This window comes from Mustela nivalis, assembly GCF_964662115.1.
Source record: "Mustela nivalis genome assembly, chromosome: 1".
NCBI classification, from domain to species: domain Eukaryota; kingdom Metazoa; phylum Chordata; class Mammalia; order Carnivora; family Mustelidae; genus Mustela; species Mustela nivalis.
Window position 1 is genome coordinate 128,173,555 of NC_139020.1, and position 26,028 is coordinate 128,199,582.

The 26,028-nt window shown below is 39.7% G+C and overlaps 1 protein-coding gene across 2 annotated transcripts in view; it reads left to right on the forward strand.

Moving 5' to 3' along the window:
- Nucleotides 1-26,028, forward strand: part of CPNE4 (copine 4) — a 577,619-nt gene that overhangs the window by 238,785 nt on the left and 312,806 nt on the right. For both annotated transcript variants that reach the window (XM_082719255.1, XM_082719256.1), the window contains one exon: nucleotides 1,860-2,040. In XM_082719255.1, coding sequence (XP_082575381.1) covers nucleotides 1,860-2,040 — 181 coding nt within the window. The remainder of the gene's footprint in view (nucleotides 1-1,859; nucleotides 2,041-26,028) is intronic.

The following is a 26,028-nucleotide window of genomic DNA, read 5'->3' on the forward strand; positions in this document are numbered from 1 at the left end:
AGACTTTACAGGCCATGCAGTCTCTGTTGCAACTATTCAATTCTACAGTTGCAGTGAGAGCAACCATACACAATACATAAATGAATAAATATTGTGTTCCAATGAAACTTTATTTACCCAAATAAGTGGTGAGCCAGATATGGCACAGAGGACTTAGCTTATCCATTCCTCTTCAAGGACATAACTTTGTGGCAGTCAGTGAAATTTCTCTTCAGTATATATAGGGAAAAACTTATGTTCACAATAATTAAATAGGATGTTGGAGAGTTGGAATGGGAAAGAAAGAGAGAGGGAGGAAGGAAAGAAAGTAGTGGGAGGAAGGGAGGAGAGGAGAGAGAAAATAAGGAAGGAAGGAAGGAAGGAAGGGAGGGAAGTGGAAGAAAAATGCAGAGCAAGAGTGGAGAGCTTTGTGAAAGACCATTGGGAGAGAAGGTTGGGTGCCATCTGCCATGAGTGAGGGACATTGTCAGATGGGAAAAGGCTTGGCTTTGGCATGGAGCTGGCAGCTAAGTTTGGAGAGACCAGTTGGGGAGTGGGTGTGTAATGCTGAAGAACATCCATCCCCTTGTGAAAGAAGTGTACTTGAACCTAGTATGGTGCTGAGTACCAAGGGGAAACCTACTGAATATTTGTGGAGAAGGGAAGGAAGAGAGGGATTACCCCCACTTTATAGATGAAGAAATTCCCCAGCCCTGACGCTGTGTGAGGTTGAGGAAGCCACTGCCATTTTTCTAAGAAATCTACAAGGAAACAGATTTCCATGAGGAGGATATTGAATTGCATGCCTGGGAGAATCTTCCAGTGTCCTCACAGGTCCAGTCCTCCTAAAAGAAGGAGAAGAGTGTTGGTGGCCTTGGGGGGGATGCCCATAGCCCAGGCCTGCATGATTCAAAGTATTATCACGTGGAGATGGGAAGGGGGACTGCAGTGCTTATTGTGACTGCTGTTTCCGAGAGTTCAGAATCAGAGGCTGTGTCTTTCCTCTTACAGAGTCTCCCCCATTCTTTCCCCTTTTTGATTCTGAATTCTGATGTGGCAGGTAAGAGGGAGGAAAGCTGAGGATGGATTTCCACACTTGGGGCAGAAATTCTGATTCTGGGCCTCTTTCCTGGAGCTTGCTGGCTGTTGGCATCTTGAGATGGTGGGCCAGGGTTAAGAAAGGGAAGCTGGGGGGGCACCTGGGTGGCTCAGTGGGTTAAGCCTCTGCCTTCGGCTCAGGTCATGATCCCAGTGTCCTGGGATCGAGCTCCACATCGGGGTCTCTGCTCTGCGGGGAGCCTGCTTTCTCCTCTCTCTCTCTCTGCCTGCCTCTCTGCCTACTTGTGATCTCTGCCTGTCAAATAAATAAATAAAATCTTAAAGATAAAAAATAAAGGGAAGCTGAGAAGATGTCTTCAGGCAGGACAACATTCTTCTCTGTGCTATCACATAAAAGGAAGAGGAGAAGTGGATTTTTAGGGAGTCTTAGAAACTTGGAATGTGATTATATTGACTAGCCAACAAATCTGTAAGATTTCACACAAGCCATGCACTTAATATAGAGCTGGATTACAGTTTGCGCTAATTGATTAGTTTTATTTCACAAACTAAGAATTTTATTATGCAAATATATGCAAATCGTATAGAAAAATTGCCTTCTTAGCCAAGCACACCAGCACCTGTTGGGGTTTCTTGTTGTTTCTTTGGTTTTATTTGTTTGTTTCACTGGAACTGTGCCACTGGGGTAGAAAGTGAAATAATAAGTAATTCAGGATTTGAAGTTGTTGAACAATATCCTGAAAGGTGATCAGAAGGCTTTCTCCTTTGACAAATACCATGGTGACTGGTGTGTCTTTTTTCCTCTTTCTTGCCTGACACAGAATGAAGAAGATGAGCAACATTTACGAGTCTGCTGCCAATACGCTGGGAATCTTTAACAGCCCCTGCCTGACCAAAGTTGAGCTGCGTGTGGCCTGCAAAGGCATTTCTGACAGAGATGCTCTTTCCAAACCAGACCCCTGTGTCATCCTCAAGATGCAGTCCCACGGGCAGTGGTTTGAGGTAGGCATGTCCAAGGAAATGGACAGAAGCATGGCTGGGGGCATCGATTCAGAAATGTTTTTGCATTTCCTGTCTTCGGATGGTTTGTTTTGATGAGACAGAATATTCTTGAAATGATTACGATCACATTTCTGCTTGTATCGTGATGTTTGGATGCGGTGGTTTTAAAGCCCTGGGTATTTTGACATTTACCCTTACTCTGTGTGCTCACTGTGGGTGTAGTAACCCTGGGAAGGTTGAAGAGGATTGCCTTGTAGAGGCCACATCTTACAACATTTATTTTTGGAAATGAAAACTTACTATTAACTACATTCTCCTGGGGGCTCACCAAGGGTCTGGCACCGTTTTAAGTACTGTATGTAAAATAACTAAGTTGGTCCTCACGACAATCCTCTGAGGAACAGAGACAGATGAGGAAACACTGAAAGGTAAAGGATTTGCCCAAGATCATTCAGCTTGTGAACGGAAAACCTAACATTTACACACAGGCTGTTGGGCTCCAGAGCTTGAACTCTGAATTGCTATTTTATCCTTATGGTGAGTGCCAGTGTGTGTGCTCTTGGTGGTTTGTGTGGAGATATTGCAGGTTGAATTCTGCCCTTGCCTTTTGCACATTGATTTAAACATCAAAACAGATCAGATGAAGACTAGGTTTTTCTGTTTTGTTTTTGTTTTTATTTTCATTTTTTGTTTGCTTTTGGGTGTCTCCTCTGAGTGAGCAAAGCTCTGTTCTGAGGTGGATGGTGGGATTAGGAGGAGAAGGAGCAGCTGACAGAGAAGTATTATCACTTCAAAGGGCATGAGGTACTGGAATTTGGAGAAGGGATTTGAAGCCATGCTGAGCAGAGCAGTAGTAGAGAGCCACCTGTTTTGCGTCCCTGACAGCAAACTCCTCAAGTCTTCAATACTTCTCCCACCTGTTTGCAAATAGCTGGAAGATGCTGTTCTAGGGGGTCAGCTCTTCCATACCACAGAAGAAAGGAGGCTCCAGAGGCCTGAGAGGCAGTGTGTTTGGTGGGTGAGTAGATGAAATTCAGGTCAAGGCAACTTGCTTGGGGCAATGTGTCATCATAGGTCTTTAACTTCAGACTTATTTAGGGCTTATATTGTAAACATTAAACAGCATTCACAGGTATCTTAATGTGTAATATATTTTTTTCCTTCCAAATAGTCTCACTGACTTTGTTGACGTGTGTTTTATTGTTTTTTTATTTTTTATTTTTTATTTATCAGAGTGAAATGGCAGCTTGCATTAGAAGAAAATCACTCCTTGAAAATAAGAGGAAAGAAATTAGAAAGAATTCATCTCCTAATGCCCCCTTTACCTAAGTCAACTTTTATTTGTATATAGGTCTTTTCCTTCTGGAGTTCATATTTTTACCTGATTCTTAACATGCATATAAAATTTTATTCCCTCATTTTATGACCTAGTAGTATATTTTTCTATATTGCTGTGCTATTCATGATTATAATTTTTAAAGTTGCATAGTATCCCACCACATGAATTTATTTATAATTTTCTTGCTTTTTCACGTGGAAGTTGCTTTCAGAAATACCCTATTTTAAACTGCGGTGGACGTCTTTGTGCATAAGACTTCTCCCTACTATTTGAATGAGTTCCTAGGAAGCATTGTCGAAGTAGAAGAGCAGATACAAAGGATAGGAAACTCTGGGGGCTTTTGGTACATATGGTCATGTTGTTTTTCGAGAGTGCTCTATTAAGTGTTACTCAAAGTGTGGTTTGCGTATAACTACCAGCTCATAAACGCTTTGTTACCGGTGCACAGATAAGAAACTGGTGCCCCTGATGTAAATTGATTCACTGCTTCCTTCATTTAAAAAGTCTTACTCTTTAAAAAAGTTAAACGTCCAGCATATGAAGTGATATAGGCTGATTTATAATCTTGGCACTTTGAGAAACACTTCCGTAATATACTTTACACTCTTTTTTAACGATGTATATTCAGGATGCAGTTAGAGAAACACAGCCCCTGCCAGGTAGCTAATGAAGGATTTAGTTCAGGGAATTAGTAATGAAGGAGTTGGAAATGCTGAGGGATTAAATAGCGACAGAGTGGGAACCCAGGCATCAATGACAGGAGTCTGTTACTTTGCTTAGGGTGTGGTAGTAGAGAGCTGAGGCCAGCTTGTATAGGCTTGTAAAAGCTGACTCTTAAGTATTCGGGAACTTTGCAGGCAGTTTTGATGTGGGTATCCGTACCACATACATTGGCTGACATTTCAAATCAGGGCTTACCTCCCACCCAAAGCCAACTGTTCCATATGTATCAACAGACCACTGGGTGAGAGGGGCCAAAGAAGGAGACGGTAGTACCAGAACCAAACAGCCATCTAGCACAAACTGGATCCATGGAAGGGGATGCCTATCTGGTAGGAGTGAAAGATGGAGATGAGGATGATGCTAGAATGCTGCCTGAAAGGGAGGTGAGGATAGCCTAGCATCTGCCTGCCTCTTGCTCTCGTGTATCCCATTTGTGTCTTCCACTGACCGAACCTTGATGGAAGTCCATTGACAAGGTTTGCAGGGAAAGAGTATAAAATGCTCTTGAGAGCAAAGAAGCAAATGACCAACACGGAAACTTTTGACAACTCACAGTGGCTTGAATAATCATTCTCCCTCTCAGCAAGTAAAGCATATTTATTTACTGCTAACACCTTCTTTTCAATACAAATTCATCAAGTGGTCTTATGCTAGGAGTTAGAAACACACCTGTGTCACAAGTTAAAAACATCCGACAGTCTATTTAAAGCATATGGCTACTACTATCTATGTTCAGTGAAGCCTGGCAAACGTGGACAGTGCACTGGCATGACATTTATTGATGCATGCATTTTCCTGAGTCTACCCCTTACAACGTGTCTGGATTTACAGAGAGATTCCTATGTACACTGCTACAGAATTGAGAGAAAGCCTTGCAGAAGAAAATTCATGTTGGCTCTGCCCATGTCTTCTTGGTGGGGAAATCTGGTAATTGCCTCAGTGAAGAAAAAAGAGAGAGCGAGACGAAACTATTTGGATAATGAAGAGATTGTTGGGGGGTGGGTGCTATGTCCAGGTGAGAGGGAAAAGCAGGGTGAGCTTATCTTTCAGAGGGAATTTTAAAAGTTTGGCGAAGAGACTCTATAGATCAGTACTGTCCGATAGAACTCCTTGGATTAATAGAAATGTTCTTCATCTGTGCTGTCCAGGGAGATAGTCACTAGCCCCTGAAAGGTAGCTAGTGTAACTGAGGAACAAAAATTATTAAGATAATTAATTTCAGTTAATTGAAGTTATTTGAAATGTAGATAGCCAGCCTGGTTCCAGAGTCTCTAATGTGCTAGAGAATTTGCCTGGGTTGGAGAGAAGAAAGGTAATCTGTAAAAATGTTAAGAAGGCTCTTAATTTTACAACTCAAATGGTTTTTGGGGAGATGTAAATACCGATCGACATTTCCTTTTTATTACTTGTGATTGCTGGCCTGTGCTTTTGTAATGGACTTGCAGCGAGGAGAGGGTCCCATTTTGCCCTGGTTTACAGCTCAGGTATTACTGGTTAGTTAGAACTGCCTTTAGATGGCCTTCTCATATGGAGAGGACTATTGGCTTTTTAGATGGCTCTAGCCTTTTAGCCCTGGAAGAGAACATTGGCCTCTAAAGTGAGCATGAAACTGTAAACCTGATTTTTAGACTCAAAAAGATCTGTAATTCTGACCTTCTGTGTTCCTAGTAGTATTAAGCGCCAGTGAGGATAAATCTATGTTTTTGACATATTGGAAATCAATTGGTCTGTAATGCACAAGAGACTGTTGCTCTTCTCGGACCAGCAGAGTTAGAGATGAATATCTGATGAGTGAGAAGACGGAGAGGATCCTTTTGTGTCCTCCCAAAATATGGAGATGGGATGGTGTTCTCGTTGGGTGAAACTTTCAGTATTTCTTTAGTGGTCATGATTTTCACTGTCAGAAAGGAAGGAAAGGATACTTGTAGGTTGGAAATGCATTAGAAACTGAGAGTTTCAGACTTAACATTTAATTTCCCTAATTTGGACTCATACCCCTTTAAAAAAATCCTCCCCACACCATCTCCTGGCCACATGACAGCAATAGTATATGGTACAGCAGAGTGTAATGGCATATAGACCACATTTCATTTTCCGATGAAGAGTGGAAATAATTTCCTCCTACCTTCTGGTGAATACTGATGTGTTCATTAACTTTTGGAACTAAACATCATAGCCAAGTGGGAAAAATTAACACTTCTCAGTGATTCAAAAGACAAGGTCCCTTGTGATCTAAAGACTTTTGTTCAGTTTCCTTGAGCATATGCTGTATCCCCTGGGTACATTGGGTGTCCTCCATGAGGCAGAGCTAAGCCCACAATGCCATGACCCTTGGCAGAAATCCTATAAATGGCATGTACTTATCTTCATTGGAAAATGCTGAATTATTCCCACGCTGTTAAGATGTTGCTCCAATCACCTTTAATTCCATTTTTACATTTAGGGTTTTGGTTTTGTTGTTGTTGCTGTTGTTTCAATTCTCCATAATGGAAATCTTATTATCTTAAAAAGCCTTGTTAAGGAAACTTACTACATTTAATTTTAATACACAGTTCTTGAGTTTCTCCATAGGAAGCTCTAAGTAATTCTGAGAGCTAATTACTATTGGATCAATTCCATATGAAAACATGTTATATGAATCATGTGCTTTGGTAGATTGTTGGTAATAATAGCAATTGGTAGTAGTAATTAGTGTGGTTATATCTGAGAGTTATCAGTGGACTCTGATGCAATCTATTATTACTTACACTGATATATCCATATGTTGTATTCACAAAGGCGATCTACCTATATTATTTCATTTGCTTCTTATAATAGTTTCATGAAAAGGTGTTACAGACATTGAAATTAATTCCAAGACTTATTGGGTGTCATGAAAGAACATGGTTTGTACCCCTCAAAGACCTCAGAGTCTCATGGAGGAACTCAATCTGTCTTACAGGTTCAGATGGTCATATGACCTTGAGAAAGAGGGCTCAAAACAAATGAACTCTTCCTTTCCCTGGACATGTGGTGGGCAGATGGTTTATGGCATCTCAGCCTATCTATAACCAATCTTGTGGGTGGACCCGCACTTGTGGTTCTTATGATGACTGTAAGATGTCTTTCAGCAATAACATCAGGGAACTTTGAAAAAATAAAGGTTTATTATTTACAGGACCTGGAAATTAGCTAGCACACCTGGGGCCACAAAGTGAGGTCTTGGGTAGAATGAAAGGGAGGGAGTGTGCACACAGGCCTAGGGTTCTGATTTTATTGGGGTGGAGGCTAGGGACCTAGAGTTTGGCAGGCTCACTCTTTACTGATGAATTTAAAATGTAAGAATGGGAATTTAAAGTGCAGGAAGGATAAAGCAAGGGGCGCAAATGGTCAGTTTTCAAAATCAATCCAGAATTTCTGAAACAAAAGAACATCTGTATAGGAAGGTAGCCTGGCTTTTTATGAAGTCCTGTGGCTGGCTATGTGTGTATTTGAGATAGTCCTCTTTGAGATGGATGCCTCTTTGAAAGCCTCAACAAGGGGCACCTGGGTGGCTCAGCCAGTTAAGTGTTTGCCTTCCACTCAGGTCATGATCCCAGGGTCCACAGATCGAGCCCATGTCTGGCTGCCTGCTTGGTTGGAAGCCTGCTTCTCTCTCTCCCTCTGCCTGCAGCTTCCCCGCTTTTGCTTTCTCTCTCTCTCTCCCTCTGTGTCATTAAAAAACAAAGTTTTCTGAAAGCCTCAACAATGGAAGCTTAAATCAGGCACCTGTTTTGCCAAAAAAACAAAAACAAAGCAAAACAAAACAACCATCAGGATTTATTTTACAGCAGACCATCTCAAGGGTGCATAGGCTACTTTTATGTGGAGTGGGGATAAAAATACATTGCTCTTTCATCTCTCCTTATTTTCCATCCTTTCTGCCCACTCCCAGCCCACCCAGATGTTGGGTATGGTTGTCCTATGATCTGACGTCCCTGCTAACAGCATACAAGGGGAACTATGAGTCCATGGTGGTGAGCTTGCCCACTCCCAAATGAATGGGATGTGAACTTTTTCAGAAGTTCACTTTTGGCTGGAGGGCTCACAGAAGAATTCTGTGGACTAAGTCTTTTTCATGCTTGGGACAGTAGAGAGCCATCACTCTTTTGTGTAGGAACCAGGAAGATGAAGCCCAAAATAGTAGTTTTACCTGTAACCTGTAACAGAGATGATCAATTTTCTATTGCTCCAGAATGCTAGAATTTTATGAAAATGGGTCAAATACAAACATTTGGGTGATGACAAAATAAAATAGCTATCTATATATGTTGATACCAGCTAGGAAATGTGCCATTTTACATATATTCTTTCTAATCCTCACAATCACCCTGGAAGGGAGACTTTAATAACCAGGTAACAAAACTGAGGCTGAGCAGAATTAATGAATCACCCCAGGCCATACAGCTAGTAAATTGTAAAGTTGGAATCTGGTTGAATCAATCTATATTTTTTTCATCTTACCAGAGTTTATAAACTTGAACCTGAAGTCTTCTGTCTAGTCCCATACATACTTTGTTTGGCCTTTATGGTGTTCAAGCAAGTCGGTACCATTTGACAAAACCTAAAGCTCAGGATATTTTTTCATAAAACTCCAGATTTCTGGTTTCTGTGAGTAATCAGAAAACCTGGCAACATGGAATCTTTACACTTTGTATAGCAGCGAGCTGGACGTGGGTAGCCCCTACCCATATCCAGACTATGAGTTTGTCCTGGTGCTTCCTGCTGGCTGGCTTGACCCACACACTTGGCCTACTAGCGTGGCCCCTGGGGGTATTTGAGTTTAGGCTACACTCCTGCACTTCCCTGGGCTTGGTCTCTGAAACATATTTAACCTCTCAACTATGGACAGAGACAAGAGCTGAGAAATGAAAAATTAAGTCAATTAAAGCATTCCTTCTGGATATCACAAACAACCTCCTTTCTCGAAAGATTTTCTGTTCACACTTCGCTGACTTGCAGCGTTTCAGTGGCTAACACCTAGCATGACAGATGATAAAAAACACCAGTTTTATTCAGTTGTTCACAATGTTTTCCCTGTGGTTTCGCATCAAACTCCCATTTGGGAAAACTTGGATGCTGCTTTCTACCTCCCCCTTAACACGTCCTTAATAAGAATAATTTTTTTCCTTTAAAAAGGTGATATTAGGAACCTTACTTGAAACACTGTATAGAAAACAAAATGAAACAGTAGAATCAAAAAATATTTCCCCCCTGCTACCCAAGGTCCCATCCCTTTGACCAGAGACTGCAGTTGCCTGACGGGCGCTCTGTAAATGATGCCCTTGAGTAAAGCAAAAGAAGGAAACTGCATTTCATAAGATGCTAAGAGGCTTTCTTATCAGTGACATCTCAAAATTGTCAATGCCATGATGTCTGAGAGTGGAATCGCATACGATGGGAAATTGGGGCTGCCAATGTGGAAAGAACAATTTGAACTGAAATCTTATGTTGACTATTAATTCCTTTAAGTGTTTGGAGATGATTTGTCATCTGGAAGGATAATGACTGGCCTCCTGAAGAGAGGAAAGTGCCTTGACATGGGCTTCATTGCCTCCTTAGCTTGAGGAACTGGTAAGCCACACTCTGGACATTTAGATGGAGCATTGGTCAACGTGGTTTTTATAAGGTATCTTGAGTCTTATGATAAGTATTTGGAAGATGAAATTGCAGTTCAAGGAAAGAGCTTCAGGAAGCATTTCTGATTTAGAGCCCTCTGCCTCTAGCTTAAACCACCTTCAGCATCTCCAAGGAGATGTTTTCAACATGGTTCCTGGGTTCCTATTTTAATGATTAACTAGACTCACTGCTGATAATCCTCTCCTTAAGAAAATCCTATTTCCTTTGTAATTTCAATCCATTTACTCTTTTTTCTTAACTGTAATGGTGGTTTATTAATGATGATACCTTAAAATATGTTGAGAGTATTTATATGCTGTATCACGTAATCTCCGAAGGACTTTATGTGTGTCATTGTATATAATTACCAAGACAACCTTACAGTTTGGGCTCCATGTGTATTTTATAGAGAGGCACAGAAGAATTAAGTAATTTGGGTCACCCAAGTGGTAAATGGAAGAGCCATAACAAATTGAACCCAGACTCACTGACTCCAGAAATTATGCCACTACTGTCTTTCACTACCCTTCTCCGAGAATGAGTACCATTCTCCAAGTGTCTACCATGTGCCATGTCTTTACATGCATATTCATATAATCCTCATGACATGACAGTGTTAGAAGATGGAGGCTGTCCTTACCCATTTTACGGGTAAGGAAACTGACATGTAGGAAAGTACATGTCCAAGTTCACAAGAAGAAGTCTTTGTATCTCCAGTGCTCATGCCATGACTCTGTGCCTCTCTCATCCTGGCCTCTGTGGAGGTGGAGTAACCCCATATAATGCTACTGATCATTCAAAATGAATATGTTTGGGGTACCTCATGGCTTAGTCGGTTGAGTGACTCTTGATTTCAGCTCAGGTCATGGTCTTTCAGGGTCCAGAAATTGAACCCTGCTTCAGGCTCCTTGCTCAGTGTGGAGTCTGCTTGAGATTCTCCCTCTCCCTCTTCCTAGGCCCTTCCTCCCCACTCATGTGCACTCTAAATGAATGAATGAATGAATGAATGAATGAATAAATAAATAAATAAAATCTTTTAAAAATAAGATGAACATGTTTTCCTCTTCTCAGAGAATCCAATAATTCATTTAAAACTGTTTGCATTTTTTCAAAAAACAAATTAAGTTTGTTTTGGTAAATACTTGAAACATTCTCCTCATCCCCCAAGTTATATGATTTTAGCCTGACTTCCTAAATGTTCCCCGTGGTGCATGGCATAGGGGTCCTGAGCTCAGGCTCTTGAGCCAGACTATCTAGATTGAAGTCCTAGCCTAGCCATCGTTAGCTATGCCAAGGGCAAACTACTCAAACCATTTTGTGTCTCAGTTTCACCTATAAAATGGGTATCCTAATGGTACCTACCTGCCATTAGAGGGATTACATGATTCAGTGCTTATAGAATGCTTACAATAGCACCTGATGCAATAGAGTTAGTACTCAATAAGTGCTATGATTATGGACCATTAGTCATTTTTCGAGAATTAGTTTCTAAATAAAGATGTGTTATTTGGTCCTCAAATTTTCTGAGGACTGATGCAATTAAAAGAGAATGGGACTAGAGGCAGAGCAGTAGAGACATATCTGGAGGTCACTGGAGAAGTAAATACTGGGACACAAAAGCTGCGACCATTTTATTATATTTATTTATTTATTTATTTATTTATTTATTTGACAGGCAGAGATTACAAGTAGGCACAGAGGCAGGCAGAGAGAGAGAGAGGAGGAAGCAGGCTCCCCACTGAGCAGAGAGCCCGATGCGGGGCTCGATCCCAGGACCCTGGGATCATGACCTGAGCCGAAGGCAGAGGCTTTAACCCACTGAGCCACCCAGGTGCCCCCATTTTATTATTTTTTATCCCTAGTGTCTACCACAATTTCTGACACAATAGATGCTTGTCGTTCAGTAAATAGAGGGATTTCATTTCCATGCTCCTTTCCCCCATGTTCACCTCCAAAGACCCTTGGATTTTTGAGGAGCATCGAGTTCTTATTCAGGAAAGTAAGAACTCAGCTTGTTAGAACTCACCTATACCATTAGGCTTATTCTTTTTACATGGAAGTGGGATTATTGGTGCCTGAGGAAAGAAGTTTGATTTAAAAGGATTTTCTTTATTTGTTTGTATGTCAACTGTACAGGCAGCATTGTGACAGTGTTGAATGGAGTCTTGAGATGAGGCCTGAAGGACATTTCCAGCTATTCAGGGATGAGGACAATGGAGTAGTTTATTTCCAGGCTCTGCTCATCTGTTTCCTTCCTCACATCTTTTTGGTTGTAAACTTCTTTCGGTTCCTCTTCTTTTCTCTTCTCCCCTTTTCTTCCTCTGAGGAGAGTGAAGTGGAGAGGGCCAAGGAGAACTGTATCTGTGATTAGTGTTGGAGAAGGGGGTCTCCCTTTGTCTTCTCTCCTCCACTCCAGGCTCTCTCTAAATTTATCCTCCTCCTGAACAATACGGGAAACAGTAAATTATGTGAAAACACAGCTTTCTTCCACCTCGTTTTGTCCTCTGTGTGCTTCAAAATCTACCTGAGTATAGATGAGGTAGCAAGTTTTTCTTGTTGGCTTCCAGGAATTAATTTTTTTTAAAGGTTTTTATTTATGTATCTGACAGAGAGAGTGAGAGACAGTGAGAGAGGGAACATAAGCAGGGGAAGCCAGAGAGGGAGAAGCAGGCTTCCCGCTGAGCAGAGAGTCCGATGTGGGTCTCAATCCCAGGACACTGGGATCATGACCTGAGCCAAAGAGAGATGCTTCATGACTGAGCCACCCAGGCACCCTAAATGTTTTTTGTTTTTTTTTTTTTTGTTTTTTTTTTTTAAAGCCATAGAAATTCTTGGAATGAGATTGAAGTTCTTCAGTGCCTTTATTTGAGCCTTAGGACACAAATAATTCTGAACTTCCCCTTTCTGAGTCACTGCACTGTTTGTTTTGAAGACTTATAAATAATGTTCAGGAGAGGTGGGGCTCGCTATTTTGGAGGTACTGCAAACATTTGTTTGAAATATAAATATAAATGTAACTTTTTGCTTCTCAACTCTGATGAGGTAATTTGTGTATAAAATGCAACCAGAGGCATTCATTTTGGATGTGTAGTTGGATGAGTTTGGACAAATAGATACACCCTTGGGAAACCACCTTCCCAATCAAGATATAGAACATTTCCTAGAATATTTGTTAATATTTAAAATATATAACAGGGAGCACCTGGGTGGCTTAGTCAGTTAAGCATCTGCCTTTGGCTCAGATCATGATCCCAGAGTCCTGAAACTGAGCTCCACTTCAGGCTCCCTACTCAGTGGGAAGACTGCTTCTCCCTCTCACCCTCCTCCCTTTCATGTTCTCTCTCACTCTCTCTCTCTCAAATAAATAAATAAAATCTTAAAATAAAACAAAATATATGGGGGAAACAACATAGTTAAATTTCAACACATCAGCAACCACTAACTCTCAGATTGTGTTCCAACTGACTGACACAGCAGTAAGTGACAGAGACTGCCACTTAGAAAATATATTTATATAAATAAAAATATCACCTTCAACTTTTAAGTATATTGGCGTTCTGTGTAAGATTTTTGAAAGAGGAAAATATGGTTCTATAACTAAAAAACATTTAAAAAGTCAGAGAAAGAGTCCTATAAGAAGAAAAATAGGCCCGGAGCTGGTTTAGCTCAGAATCAAACTAAATTATTAATGCTGCGATTCACCAGGCTTCCCATCAAAATGAAATCCCTATGGCTGACAACTTAGGAAGCTGTCATAGCAGCCAGGCTTGATCTGAAGTCAGTTTGGAAACAGGACTGTGAGGTCCAGCACAGGTTAACTGTGTGACCTTAGAAAGTCACCTAACATCTCTGAGCCTCTCCTACTGCCCTGTGTCTGTCTAAAAGGTTGTTGTTGGGATTACACACTTGGCTGGCAGGACAGTGAAGTGGCTGACTCTATCCACCCTGAAATCAGACCACTTGGGTTATCCACGTAACCTTATGCAAATGCCTCTGCTCCCCTGGGCCTGTGTTTTCAACATCTGTGACACAGAGACAGCAACAACAAAACCCCATTCTGTGGGTTTATTATAAGGATGAAATGAGATGATGCATAAGAATTGCTTAGCATAGTACCTGGGTCATAGTGAATACTTAATAAATATTAAATGCCATAATGTTTAAAGGAGATAATGTATGCAAAACTAATGTGATTATCACATCACTTAGTGCTCAGTCTATGGAAGATATTATCAGGTAATGCCTACTTCAAGGTGTGTTTAATGCCAGGGGTAAGTTTTTTGCCTGCCATCCAGCCCAACAAGAATTCTTGGGCCCCTATGTCTGTATAAAACATGAGAACTTTCAGTGAAAAACTTCACTGGGGTCTTTAAGTTTCTGCCAAATCTCTGACTAGCCACTTTGATCGATTCGTTTTTGGCTCCCCTTGTCAGGAATTATCTGAGCTTCCTTTATCCCCTGCATTTCCTGCATTTCAAAGAAGATGGATAGACTCATTCCACTTGTCCACACTCTCTAATCTGTGGACGGGAATCAGAGGGGCCATGCTGATAACCTTACCTTTCCATCTTTACTTCTGTGCCAACACTAGTCCCCGCTTTTTGGCCATCTCAGGGAAGAAGTGACAAGAAAAATGTTCCCTTCTGGAAACTCCAGATGTTCTCAGGGTCAGTCTATAGGCTAATTAAATATTTTATCTTGAGTCAAGCTCTGAAATGTTCAACTTTCTATCTTGGCTAGTCTGTTTTCAAACACTTGATATTTCAAGAGCTTCCGCTCATCTGAGAATTTAGTCTTAGATATTTTCTTCTTGATTGTGAAGACTAGTTCTTCTTGTTGAAAGATTACAGCTTTGGAACTGTGTGTTGAAGCAAGAAATTCTGATGACTTTTTAATCTTCCTTTGGTCAATTCTACCAATTTCAAAACAGCTTCTGAGAAATGGATTTATGGCAGAGGAATCTATTTTAAGCTTGTCCCTATTGGATATTTACTTCAGCTATTTTGTTCCAATGACTATTCTTGCATAACAATTAGCCCCAAATTTAAGATCTTAAAACAATGATCTCCTTAGATCCTGTATTCTGTGCGTTGAGACCCCAGACCGGGCACAGTGAGGATGGCTTATTCCTCTTCCACAAAGTTCAGGATCTCAGCAGGGAAGCCCGGAAGGCTGGCAGTGATTTAAATCTGGGGTTTCAAATCATCTGAAGCTGACTTCACTCTCATGAAAGGCTAGAACTTCTGATTAGAGCATCTACATGTGGCCTTCCGTGAATAGGCAGTCTCAGGCCAAGGACAGAAACCCATCTTTTTCATAGGAAGTATGTAGAATGTTTGCCACACAGTTAAAAAAAAATATCTATATCTGGATATGTTGATTAACTAAGAAGCCCCATCTCATTATTACATGGTCCTATGATTACCCTAACGGGTGTAGATAGGAGGAATATAGGCATATTTATAATCTTAATTCCCATTTAGGGTACTGTCTTAGAAGTCTGAAAGATGCAAATACAGAACTCGTAAAAGGAACAACTTTTTATTCTGAGTGTTAAACTTAGGAAATGCAAGTACAACAAGTACAACAGCTAGAAAGTATAAGTTGAAATCTCTCTCTTGATTTTGAACACCAATTTAAAGAATAATGTATATATGCTGCCACCACTAGATGTTACACAGGAAGAAAACACAAACAAGAGTCACTGATATCTACATAGCCCTTCCACGTTTTCTTTCATTGATTCCTCGCAACAGTCTATTAAGTTCAGGGCTAGTATTTTTATTGCCAATTTCAGATGAGTGAACTGGAAGTCAGGGATGTCGTATCAATGTTTCCAAGATTATATGGTCGGTATGTGTGTAACCTGCCCTTTAAAATCCTCTGACTTCAAATTTTCAAATCCTTTGGTTGTACCATGAGCCCTCTCCCGCTGGTGCCCATTATTCCAAGTCCTGCCGCATTTGTAGAAGCCAGGGCACCCACCCATGGCTGTGGGAGCCACCAAAGTCCAAACACAATCACCTTCATCTTCTTACTACTCCATCCCTCTCTTGCCTGCTCACTACCTACTACCTTGAAATTTGCCCAACCTAATTTTCCAAATATGAATACATATTTCCACAATGATTTTTTAAAGATTTCATTCATTGATTTGAGAGGGAGAGAGCACAAGCAGAGGAAGGGTCATAGGGAGAGGGAGAAGCAGGCTCCCTGCCGAGTAGGGAACTCGACAAAGAGCTCGATCCCAGGACCCCGAGATCACTACCCGGGCTGAAGGCAGACACCCAACTGACCGAGCCACCCAGGTGCCCCACATTTCCATAATAATTTACTGGCAAGAAAGAAGCTCATCCTATGGGCATATAATCTGTGATGGGTAGTAGAAATTACTGTGAAGGAAAATGAAGTAAGGATGAGAATAGGGAATGATGGGGGGTACTAGTTTAAAAATCATGGTTAGAGAGGGCTTATCTGAGGAAACAGTATTGCACAGAAACTTGAACAGGGAAGGGAGTGAGCCATCTGGATGTAGGGAAGGATTGTTCTAACAGAAACATGAGCCCAGAGGCCATGACACAGACATTTCTTGGCCTATTTAAGGAATGCCAGGGAAGCAAGAAGGAGAGAGCAGAGGGATTATGAAGACAGGAGAGGGGGAATGATGTGGGATAGGCAGCTAGAGACCAGAATATGTAGGGCCTGATAAGCCATGGTAGGGATTCTGGATTTTTATTCCAAATGTGGTGAAGGGGGAAGAATTGGAAGGCTTGGAGTGGGGAAACGATTTGCATCTTAAGAGATAACACTGTTTGCTGTGCCAGACAGTGTACAGAGATGAGAACAGATGCTGGAGACGACTCAGGAGCTACTGTATTTGTCCAAGTGAGAGATGTAATAATTTGGATCAGGTGGTAACCATGGAGAAGATGAGAAGTGATTGGAAATGAGATGTGTTCAAAAAGTAGACTCTCTAAATTTGCTTATGAATTGGATATAGGGTATGAGAAAAGAGAAATCAAGAATTACTCGAAAGGTCTGAGCAACTGGGTCACTTATGATGGACAACATTGGGGGATGAGCAGGTTGTATCAATAATTCTGCAACGAACATGTTTCTAATGGTGAGAGACAGTGTAGTATACTGGTACTGATACAGTGTGACCTTGGTTACAGACTGTCTGTATTTTAATCCCAGTTCCATTTACCAGTTATAACATCTACAAATCAATTTCCTCCATTTTCCCATCTGTATAATGGGAACAGTAAAAACACCCACTTTGTGGGGTTGTTTGGAGATTTAACACACAGTAGTGCCTAGCACTTAGAATTCCTGTCAACCGTCAGGGTTATTATTAATTTAATTCTGTGAACACTGATGATTGTTTTCTTAGGGGAAGTGATGGGTCGAAGAATCTACCCATATTTGAAGCTTGCCCGACTGCTTATCTGGAATAATCAGACCAGTGTGTCCCGACCAGCAAACTGAGAGAGGCAAAGGAGGCAATTCTTTAAAAATTTTTTTTAAATATTTAAAATTTAATATAAAGACTCCCCAGATCTTTGTCATCCTCTCTTGCCCCAGTCACAGAATAAGTATTCCCTTGGTTTGGCATCATTCGAGCTCACTTAAGTGATTCTAATCACATTTCTGTCCTCCTTCCAAAATTATCTTGATATTAATATGCATTGCAGTTATTACTATAATATAACATGACTGATATGATACTAAAACACTAACATAATTAAAACAACTCATTACTAACCCTTTTTATTACTGTACAGTGTGTATGTGTGAGTTTGCAAGAGAGTGGGAAGGTGCATGAGAGAGATGTGGATTGCATAGGTGTGGGTATTGGAACTGCAGAATGAATCCAAACATCTCCAGGTTGTCACCTTTAATTCTGAATGATTACCACATTTGATTCTGTGCTTTATTTAAGGAGAGGAAGAGAAATTGATTTAATAGCCTGTCACATTATACAACACAAGAAGAACTTGGGAAGAGAAAACGCTCTGGTATTCTAAGTGGGAAGAAAAATATTGTGACAGTTCTGTGGAGAAATCTGTGTGCAGAGAGAACTAGTAGAAATTACGGTGATAAGCTGAGGATCTTAGGAAAAATGCATGGCTTCCATGGAATAAATTTGACCACTGTATCACAGAACTCTGTGTTCTAGAAGACCGTTTCTCTTTCTTATACAAGGAGAACAAGAAAAGAGAAACTCCAGTTGTTCATTCTCTGTGGAATAAAATAATTTATTCCATCGTAATTTCTTCTGGAAGTTTCTAAAATACTCTATTTAACTGATGTGGGATTAATAACAATAAATTATGATAATAATCTGATAGAATTGTAAAATTTAATCATGAGTGTTTAATATCTTAGTGTTAAACTCAGGTGTCCTGGAGAAGTGAGTTTGTACTTTAGTGAACAAATACTGTTAGGGAAAAATAACCTCCAGCCCCTAGTAAGACATCTGTAGCTGAACGAGTTGGTTTGTTATTGCTTATTGCCACAAGGGAGAACACTCTCCTTGGGGAGCTGTGAGGCATCTTAGTAAGACAGTGTAAGAAAGGACTTCTAGAATTCGGGTGTTTGCTAGGTGTTTTTAGGAGAATTTAAGGAATGACAGCTTCCTGGTTTGGGTGGTTTCTGGGAGCCAGAGCAATCTTATAACTAAGTATATGAACAGATCTTCTCTGGAGGGAAGTATAGACCAAAGCTAAAGCTATAATCGGTAAAGACGCAGCAGCCACTCATTTTAACTGGCATGGGGGATGTTGGCTCATTTTTGTGGCTTGGACAATCTTTACGTTTTTGTCTGGTTTAAAGTGTGATTATGAAGCAGTCCAGTTGTTGTCTTGCTCTGTTATGGGTGCATAGTGGCCATGTGTTATAATGGTGTTCTGTGAGTTATCTTTTTTTCAATGAAACACTAAAACCTGGCTATGCGTGCCAGGCCAGCTCCTGGCAACACCAGAGCCTAGCTGATGGCACTAAGTCAGTCCAGCAAGCCATTTCCCAGATGTCAGGGGCTGCTTTCCTCTTGCTCAGAGAAAAACCTTGAAGTTAGGCTTAATAAGGGACATCTTAATAAGGGACCAACTTGTTCGCTAAGCAAAATATCAATCATAACAAGTCTTGAATCCAAACAAATCACCTTTTTATTTCTCAGCTCTCCTTATTATCCAAAGAATGGTAATTATATTCAGTGCACCTGGATTCTTGAAGTTATTTTTTTCTCCTTCAATTTAACCCTGAGTCTCCCTTCTACTCTTTCTCTATCTCCCTGATCCATTGGAGAGAAGATTCCCGAGTGTGTAAAGAAATTCAAGTTCCTGTTCATCTCTCCTATTGCAAGCTCTTTAAGAAATACTCTCAGTCTAGGGGTGCCTGGGTGGCTCAGTGGGTTAAGCCTCTGCTTTCGGCTCAGGTCATGATCCCAAGGTCCTGGGATCGAGCCCTGCATCGGGCTCTCTTTTTGGCAGGAAGCCTGTCTTTCCCCGCCTCCCCCACCCACCGCCTGCCTCCCTGCTTAGTCGTGATCTCTGTCTGTCAAAAAAAAAAAAAAAAAAGAAAAGAAAGAAAGAAATACTCTCAGTCTATCACATAGGGTATGAGTTAGTTTTCACAAGAGAGCTGGACGGGCGAGGGTTTTTTTTTTTTTTTTTTCGTTTTTTTTATTTTCCTTTTTTGTTTTCTTTTTTTTTCTTTTTCTTTTTCTTTTCTTTCTTTCTTTTTCTTTTCTTTCTTTCTTTTTTTTTTTTAAGATGAGGTAGATGACTTAATTTCGGTCCCATTTATTAAGGCAGCTCCTAAGTTGTGTTTGGGGAGAAATTATTTCCCAAAATTTCCATTTTGTAAGTATTACCTGGTCCTGGAATTTATTCAATAAAAGTCTATTGAATCCCTACTGCACACCGTGCACCCTCCTTGCCCCTGGACATGAGAATGGGCGGTTATGGTCTCTGTGTTCAAAACCTTATATTTCTTAAGGGACAGAAACATACGTGAGCCAAAATATTCTTTATAAGCTTGGAGAGGTCGGAGGAAAGTATATTCAACTCTAGAGTAGGAAGATGCTATTTAAGCTGGATCTCAGAGGCTGGTTCTGCCAGGTAGACAAGATAGGGAATAACATTGTTTAAAAGGGAAAATTATGCTATATGCAAAGGATGAACTTTAACAGGAGGCAACAACACCTCCTAATTCCAAACTCAATAATTCTGATGATAAGTGGTTCTTGGCAGGACCTTATAAAAGGACCATCATCTTTTTGACTAGAGATCTGCCTAAACTATACCCCCAGAAGAGAATAGTATCTCTTCTATTTTTAAAGACCCTTTGAGAACAGGAGTCCACAGTCAACCTAGGAGGTAGATGGGTTTTGAGTCACAGAGCCTATCGGCACAGATGGTGTTCAGTGGTTCTCAGTGCGGAGAGGAAGGGATGCTCCAGGAAGGATCGGGACCAGTTTTGAGGATTTAATCCTTGAACAGAGAGTAATTCTGATGCAGCCTTGAGCTTGAATTAGATTGCTTCTGTGCCAGCCTTTTCCTGAGAACATACCACAGGAGACTGGTTTTGGTAATGTCACATGAAACAACAGTCTTCTTTCATATCACAGGATCTTGGGGAGCGATGAGGAAGCTTAAGAAAGATTCATTAATGGGAAAAGGTCTATGTTAGTCATAAGGTGTCTGCCTTAGTTGCACACACCCTTACTCATACACACTCCTAGAGTGCTCCACACTTACATCATTCACTTCGTGTATCATATTTTTGACTCTTAAATAATCTCACACACTGTGTGGTCTGCCCTCACTGACAAACTCTAGGAAATAGTCTGAGGCTGTCTGTTTTTACCAACAACACACACCTTTATACACTTTTAAATTCACTTTGTAGTTAATTCTGCTTAGTGGACTTACCAAATGAAACTGATTACAGGAATTAGTTAAGTAGTAGGAGATAGTCTCAATCATACTTTTGATATAATCTTCCAGAATAAACAAATGAATTTCCTAGGTGTTCTTTATTCAGGAGCTTGAGGTGGGGCAAGATGAGATCTATAAGGGCAAGAATTGTAAAAAAAATTATTATTTAAGTATGACTGATATAGTGTTTTATTGGTTTCGGGTGTACAACATAGGGATTTGACAATTCTGTACAGTACTTGGTGCTCACCACCGTAACTGTAGTTACCCTTCGTTACCATACAAGGGTCATTGCCATGTTATTGACTGTATTCCCTAGACTGTACTTTTCATGCCTGTGACTTACTTGTTTTATAACTGAAATTTTGTAGCTCTTAATCCCCTTCATCTATTTCATTTTATCTTCCCAACCCTTTCCACTTTGGTAACCATGAGTTTGTTCTCTGTATTTGTGAGTCAGTTTCTGGTTTTGTTTGTTTTGTGTTTTCAATTCCACATGTAACTAAAGTTATATGATATTTGTCTTTTTCTGTTTGAGCTGTTTCACTTAGCCTACTACCTTCTAGGTCCATCCATGTTGTTGTAAATGGTGTGAGCTCATTCTTTTTTATGGCTGTACAGTATACATGTGGGTCTGTGTATCATTGGACACTCTATCATTGAACACTTAAGTTGCTTCTGTATTTTGGCTATTGTAAATAATGTTGCACTAAACATAGTGGTGTGTGTATCTTTTTGAATTACTGGGTTTTTTTGTTTTTGGGTTTTTTTTTTTTTTTTTTTTTTGGCAAATACCCAGTACTGGAATTATTAGATTATATGGTATTTCTAATTTCTTTGAGGAAGCTCAACACTATTTTTCACAATGGTTGCACTAATTTACATTCCTGCCAACGGTGCATGAAGGCTCCCTTTTCTCCACTTCCTTACCAACACTTGCTATTTTCTTTTTGACCCAGCTGTGTTGACAGGTATAAAGTGATATATCACTACGGTTTTGATTTGTATTTCCCTGATGATTAGTGATGTTAAACACCTTTTTATGTGTCTGTTGGAAATCAATGTCTGTTTTGGAAAATGTCTATTCAGGTCCTTTACTCATTTTTAATCAGATACTTATTTTTTTGGTGTTAAGTTGTTTAAGTTCTTTATGTATTTTGGATATATATTTTGGGAAAAAATATATGATATTTGGATATTAAACCTTTATTAGATGAAAATCATTAAAAATGATTTATTAGCTAAATCATTTGCAAATATCTTCTCCCATTCAGTGAGTTGCCTTTTTGCTTTGTTGATGGTTTCCATTGTTGTGGAAAAGTTTTTTATTTTCATGTACTCCCAATAGTTTAGTTTCGCTTTAGTTTTCCTTGCCTGAGGAGACATATCTATAAATATTTTGCTAAGGCATAGGGGCAATACTTTTATCTATCTTACTCATCTTTGACTCTCTAGTACCTAGGACAGTGTCTGGTACTTGGTAGGTGCTAAACAAATACTTGAAAGTTTAGATGAATGAGGTTTTCTCCTGCTTATAGAGGTTGTTGGTGTTTTATCAGTGCTGAATTTGATGATTTGGAAGTTCTTCTGTAGAGATGAGTGCATGCTATTTCTTCGTAGCACACTTGTTCTTAATGGAATATCTTATTTCTTTATGGAAAATGGGGGTCAAGGATATGTTTTCTTGTTATCCGAAAAATTTATTGGAGTGAAATTCTGTTCAAGTCTGCCTTTGGAAGAATGTCCTCTGATAATCATTTTAGGTAAACTTTTTATTTTTTAAATCATAAGGTTACAGCCCAAGAAATTTTCAGAAAATGAGCCTGTCTATAACCCCAGCAAGCAGACTGAGAAACAGAACATCAGTTTTACCTTGATGCACATTTTGTGCCTCCTTCTGTTCATTACTTCTCAAAATGTGCCAGAAGTAACCACCATACTGACTTCTAACAGCATAGGTTGGTTTTGCCTTTTTAAATTTCATAGAAATAAAATATGCATTATGTATTCTTTAGAGGTGGGCTTCTTTCATTGACTATTGTATTTGTGAGATTCCCGGGATTGCATAGGGTCTCGTTCATTCATTTTCATTGCTGTATACTACTCCATTGTATGGATATACCACCACTGATTTATCTTTTCACCTGCTGAAAAACATTCACGTTATTTCCAGTTTAGGCCCACAATGAATAATGCTGCCAAGAACATTCTTATACATTATTTTTGGTAAGCATATGTTTATGTTGCTTTATATAAATACCTGAGAGTACAATTGCTGGGTCATAGGGTGAGCATATATTTAGCTTTAGTAGGTACTTCCAAAAGTTTTCCAAGATGGTTGTACTAAAGTACACTCCCATCAGTAGTGTATGAGAGTTCTGATTATGCCACATCTTCTTCAATATTTGATATTGTCTATATTTATCATCTTAGCCATGTGGTAGATATGTGGTAGTATCCCCACTGGCATTTTAATCTGCATATCCCTGATGAATAAAAATAGGAAGACCTGCATATATTTGTTGGGCATTTGGATATCGTATTTTGTGAAATACCTCTGCTGATAAACATTTTAATTAGTTAATTAGTTATCTCTATTCTGCAAACCCAACAGTCGCTTTCTTTTCAGCCTTTTCCTAATTCACAACTACTATAGTTATTACAGTAATCACCAGGGTAATTCTTAGCTATTACAGTCATTTTTGCCATTACCCTTTTTTTGTTATTGTTGAAGTTTACACTCTTAATTACCTTTATTACTGATTAATATTTATATTATTAATATCATTCAATTCAAGATGTTATTTTTTAAAATTTAATTTTATTTTATTATTTTAAATTTATTTATTTGACAGGCAGAGATCACAAGTAGGCAGAGAGGCAGGCAGAGAGAGAGAGAAGGAAGCAGGCTCCCTGCTGAGCAGAGAGCCAGACGTGGGACTTGATCCCAGGACCCTGAGATCATGACCTGAGCCGAAGGCAGAGGCTTTAACCCACTGAGCCACTCAGGCACCCCTCAAAATGTTATTCTTGACTCACAGTTGTTATAATCATTATCCATATTATATCAGAGGCTTTATATATATCCATATTATATCAGAGGCTTTATATATATATATATATATGTAGTTCCTAATGATATACTATCCTATAATGGTATATAGAAGGCTTTCACAATGCAATACAAAGCTCAGTTACAAATATGAATTCTGGTATTTGAAAACTGTACCAGCTAGGAATGCTTTCACCTGTGACAGAATGAGGCTAGAGAGTCTTAAACAAATAGGGGTTAATTTCCTCATATAAGAAGTTTCTGGTGTGAGGTCATCTGATGACCATTTGGAGCTCAGATTCTTTTTGCATTTTCTTTGTGCCATTCTTAGCAAGTTTATTGGCTTTCCCCTCTGTAGTTGTTGCCTCCTGGACACAAGATGGTTGTTGAATTGCCAAATATAATATATATGTTCTAGACAGAAAAAAAATGAGGTTGAGCAGGAAGCTTGTGCTACCCATGCCTGAAACCCTTCTTTAATGGACAATTTTTGTTCCTAGAATCTTTTTTTTTTTAAGATTTTATTTATTTATTTGACAGACAGATCACAAGTAGGCAGAGAGTCAGGCAGAGAGAGGGGGAAGCAGGCTCCCCACTGAGCAGAGAACCCAATGCAAGACTCGATCCCAGGACCCTGAGATCATGACCTGAGCCAAAGGCAGAGGCTTTAACTCACTGAGCCAGCAAGCTCCACCCCTAGAATCTTTTTTTTTTTAAATTTTTTAAAGATTTAACTTATTTATTTGAGAGAGAGAGCACAAGAACATGAGCAGGGGGAAGGGCAGAGGGAGAAGCAGACTCCCCACTGAGCAGGGAGCCCTGTGTGGGGCTCAATCCCTGGTCCCTGGGATCGTGATCTGAGTCCCAGGTAGATGCTTTACTTACTGAGCCATCCATGTGCCCTGTGTTCCTAGAAGCTTCATTTCAATGGTTATTTAATGATGATTGTGTCAATGGTTACTACTAGCTGTAAGGGACCCTAGGAAATAAGTGGTTGGTTTTGTAGTTCCTAAAGCAGAAGAAGGCAAGGAAGGAGAGTGTTGTATCAGTTCTAGGTGGTTTCACAGTAAGCATTTTTGTTGCAAGCAATTTTGTGGCAAGCATTTTAGCCACATAACTAATTGGCTATAAGGCAATTTTGCCATAAAAGTTTAAAAAATGGCAGGTTGACAATTTGATTTGACAGCTTGTTGGGTTTACCAGCTGGTTGAGAGTTTGGTTTCATTTCTCCATTGAGACAGTACTCCCATTTTCAAAAAGAGATTGATTTTATTGGTTGGTTGATTGAAAATAAGCAGAGGGAAGGGGCAGAGGGAGAGGAATAAGCAAACTCCCTGCTAAGCAGGGAGCCCAGTTGTGGGGCTCAATCCTAGGATCCTGGGATCATGACTTGAGCTGATGAGAGATGCTTAACCAACTGAACCACCCAGGCATCTCAGTACTCCAGTCTTTATGTTAAATAAATCTTAGCTCTCATAATGGTCTAGAGAGTGGTACAGAGTTTTGAACACACATTTCCCATAGATCTTTGGAACATCTATCAACAGACATATGACGATATGCCAAAAACAAGCAATGGTATATAGAAGGCTTTCACAATGCAATACAAAGCTCAGTTACAAATATGAATTCTGGTATTTGAAAACGGACACAGTTTTTTATGGAGAAAAATATTTTAGCAAAAAAGAAGTGTAATGCCAAATGAGGAGATGAATCAACAGCAATAAAAAGAAAGAAAAAAAGAAAGTATATTCTATGACCAACAGACTTTGAAGACAAGTGCTTAGGTACAATCCACAAAATAGAATCATTTATTTGTGCAGTATTTCTATGAATCTATACACATTCTAAATCTATTCAAATATTTTGTATTTTGCAATAAAGTCTGACTTTGTTACTCATTTTTCTTTTTTTATTATGTCTTTTAAAATAAATATCTCTCTCTTATTTTTTGGTGTTTTTATCTTATGGCAAAATTGACTTATGGCCAATTAGTTATGCAACAAAAGTGCTTGCAGCAAAAATGCTTATGGCAAAGCATAAATACCATTAACTACCAGACATAAAATGGTTTGGTGTCAAGGAAACAAAGATACAAGGTCTGCTATAGACTGTTAAAGAAAAGAAGCCATAGGTGGCACAGTACCATCTCCTCTTTAGCATTGAAGAAAGTAACACTAGGATGGCGTTTGAAATATAGAAAATGTCCTTTGTTGATGCTAGTGCACCTTAGACCTGGTGCTTAGAGTATGATTTAAGGAGCATTTGCCATCTTGTCCCTAGCTGTTGCTTCTGAT